The sequence below is a fragment of the Fragaria vesca genome, linkage group LG5 (genome assembly GCF_000184155.1).
Source record: "Fragaria vesca subsp. vesca linkage group LG5, FraVesHawaii_1.0, whole genome shotgun sequence".
NCBI classification, from domain to species: Eukaryota; Viridiplantae; Streptophyta; class Magnoliopsida; order Rosales; family Rosaceae; genus Fragaria; species Fragaria vesca.
The window spans coordinates 9,741,475-9,745,036 of NC_020495.1; the positions used below are offsets into that span (position 1 = coordinate 9,741,475).

General features: G+C 37.4%; 1 protein-coding gene across 1 annotated transcript; it reads right to left on the reverse strand.

Moving 5' to 3' along the window:
- Positions 1–1,175: 1,175 nt before the first annotated feature.
- Positions 1,176–2,948, reverse strand: LOC101313420. The gene is made up of 3 exons (XM_004301187.1): positions 2,812–2,948; positions 2,105–2,682; positions 1,176–1,582 (listed from the first exon to the last, which is right to left on the reverse strand). The coding sequence occupies exons 1-3, from the start codon at positions 2,946–2,948 to the stop codon at positions 1,176–1,178; spliced, it is 1,122 nt and encodes a 373-aa protein (XP_004301235.1).
- Positions 2,949–3,562: the final 614 nt, after the last annotated feature.

Genomic DNA, 3,562 nt, shown 5'->3' on the forward strand with positions numbered 1-3,562 from the left:
TTTTTCCCCCTGGGTCCCTTCGTTTTAAATTGCCCAGTCTGCAGAGTTCGAGTTGGATCTAGTAGGAGACGAGGCATAGTCACCCGCTTTTCGGCCAGTTTTCATCAGTAGGTTACCTGTTCAACCTACTCGTGTTTTCTTGCTTCCGCTTGTGTTTAGTAGCTCTGAATACTTTAGAATTTTTGTATATGATGTGATGTTCAGAAGTGGTAAATTAAGAGTGTAATATGAAATTTTCCAGTTAGGGTTGTCCATCTGCAAGGGAGATTTGCTTAATCTTTTTAGTAAATTTTCCTTAGAGGTGGTCCCCGCACGACTTACTCTGGGTTTCAGGGTGAAATTCGGGGTGGGTCGTGTCATTAATGCTTGGGACATATGAACATAATAATATTGTCAAGAGAATTCCACAATAATGAACATCACAAAAATCTTCAATCAAAATCCTTACAATAGAGAGAAATCTGAATATAGTTCAAAAAACAACAAATTCCAAACATCCACTAACAACCAGAAGGATGTACAAGAAACTACAGCAACATGTTCAAAGGTTCCGTACAGCTCTTCTTGTTATGATGGCCCATCTTATTACAACGACCGCATCGAATCAGCTTCTTCTCACCAGTAGATGCTATCCTCTTTGATTTAGGCCTCCCAGCCGGCGTCTTTGTAACAGGAGGTAGTATAAAGTCCTCAGTGGAAGAACAAGAGGCATCCACGTTACTCAGAGGTGCAATAGGAAAGCTATAACACATCCTATAGTATTCAGCAGTAAAATAAGGATCAATGAAATCATACACATCAAGTCTTGCACCTTGTATAGCAGCAAGTGCATGGGCGCATGGCAATTAATCTGCCACTTCACACATGAACAAGTACAAGTAGAGAGGTCCACTGAATAGGAGTACTTATCATTCCTAACCTCATAAACATTTTCATGGGAAGCAATCACCCTGAACACACGAGACCTATCAAGCTGCTCTTTCAGCCTCTTCTCCATTTTAGGAGTAAGCTTGGTAGTCTAAGATTTAGACTCAACACTCCTTTCTGACATCATCTTCATTTCTTTCATTCTTGTTTGATCTAACATAGCGAAAGGGGGCAGTGAACGCTCAGCAACAATCCAGTTATTAAAGGATTCAGCAATACCATTTGCCATAATCCCATACCAACAACCTTTAAAAAAAAGCACGGCACCAATGTTCCAATGGAATCTCCCTTATGAATTCATCAAGAGTAGCAGCACCACCCTCATCTCTCAAATTTTTTAAATGAAAGTAGAAAGACTTCTCAGTCAATGCATAAGCCACTTTAAAGAATTTTTGTAACACATCAGCAACAACAATTTTCCCTCCTTTGTTCTTATACTTTCGACTAAGGTTGTATCGCAAATGATGATAACAGTAAAGATGAGGATTACCAGGAAAAATGAGATCAAATGCCTTCAACAAACCAACACCACCATCACTAATGAATGTGATAATCCTTCCTTGCGGTTCCAACAAAGCCTTCAAGTTCTTGAAGAAAAACAACCAGTTTTCTTCAGTCTTTGAATCACAAAAACACAAGGCTAAAGGGAAGAAACCTGCACAATAAAAAAACAAACAAACAATTACTAGGGGCAATAAAATAAACAGCAGCGTGCCGCTGCACCGCTAACGGGAGCGTTCCGCTCCAAAATGAAAGTCTAACAAACCATAAAACTATAAGAAAACATATTCGAATCAGAAGAATGAAGATTTTAAAAATTACTAGGGGTAGTAAAATATATAGAGGCAAAAAAATACAATTGACTACCCCCAGTAAGCTTCTATTGGGGGTAGTAAACCTGCAAAACAGTATCTCCAAAGGCTATTATACACCTTAAAACAGTGAAAAATTAACTTAGATGCGAAATAATAAAGTTTACTAGGGGTAGTATCGTTTAAAATAGAGATTACTACCCTAGTAATCTTCTACTGGGTGTAGTAAACTTGCAAAACAATATCCCCAAAGGCCGTAATACACATTAAAACGTGCTTCTGCACAGCTAATGGGAGCGTTCCTTTCCAAAACTAAAGACTAACGAAAAAAAAATTACTAGGGGTAGTAAAATAACAGGAGGTACCTTTGTTTCCATTTCTTCCAGTTGCAGCAAGAATCTGCCCCTTGTATTTGCTCTTTCCAAAGGCACCATCAACATATAAAACAAGTAGGCTGAACTTGAAACCCTTAATTTGGCCGGCATAAGCTACAAAAACCCTTTTAAACCTCTCGGTACTCTCATCAACTTCAAGAACAACTGAAGAACCCGGATTAGTTTCCAACACAGCTTCCCTAAACCAGCTTAACATAGAAAACGAATCACATTCCGAGCCATACATCTTTTCCACACACCTTTTTTTTGCTCTTGAAGCAACCTTATAACTAATTTCATAACCATAAGTGGACTTGAAATTGCTCATGATCTCACGGGGCTTCAAACCAAGATTCAGACAGACAGTAGACTCAATGTAGGTCCTAACAATTTTAGACCCTAATTGCCGATGAGAACGATTCCTTATCATACCTCTGTATGTATGAACATTATTAAACCGCGTTATGTAAAAGCACTGATTAATAGAAGCAACAGATCCAAGTACTTCCCAGCCACAGTGGTCAACATCACGATTTGCACAAACAGCATTAACGTAAATTGAATCATTCCTAGATAGCACATAATGGAAACCACTTTGAACAGCAAACTTCCTCAGTTTATCTCTAAAGTCTGCAATGCTCTCAAACTTCTGCCCAGCATGTGATAAATATGAACCTCATTCATCCGACAAAAAAAACTTCTGAGGTCCATCCTTAAAAGCATCACCTAGATAGTCATTCTCATCTATCATCTCAGCACAATCATCAACCACTACACTAGTTGATAAACAACTTTTCCCGACATCCTTGACTACTGTCACTACTACATTATCCATATGATAAATTTTTGCACAGCAGAAGAGCATCTTAAAATCATATTCATTATCTAAATAGACAGAAGAACAAGCAGGCGATGAATACTCAAGTGAAAAGAATCATTGGACGAAAACTTAAAGCGTTTTCGGATAGATTGAATAAGGTCTGAATAATTCATGAGCTCATTGAGGAGAAGGACAAAGCCATTGCCAGAAAAAACAAATTTAACACACAAAGAACCAACAGTGCTCCTGCAAAAAAACAAAAACACATAGGTCCATAAATTACTACCCCCAGTAAATGTCAATTTCTACAAAAACATATTGAAAAACATAAGTAATATGCTAGAAGTACAAACAATAAGCAATGAAAACAACAACTAACCACAATTAAAAAACAAAAACACATAGATCATAATATTACTACCCCCAATAAAATGTCAATTTCTACAAAAACAGACTGAAAAACATAAGTAATATGCTAGAAGTACAAAAAAAAGCACAGCAAAAAACATTAAAAAACAACAATAAGACATAGATCACAAACATTACTACCCCTAGGTAAGAAGTCCAAAAAAATCCAGAAATTTTCGAAANAACATAGCAAACGAAGCGCATTCAAGAAGCGACCTATA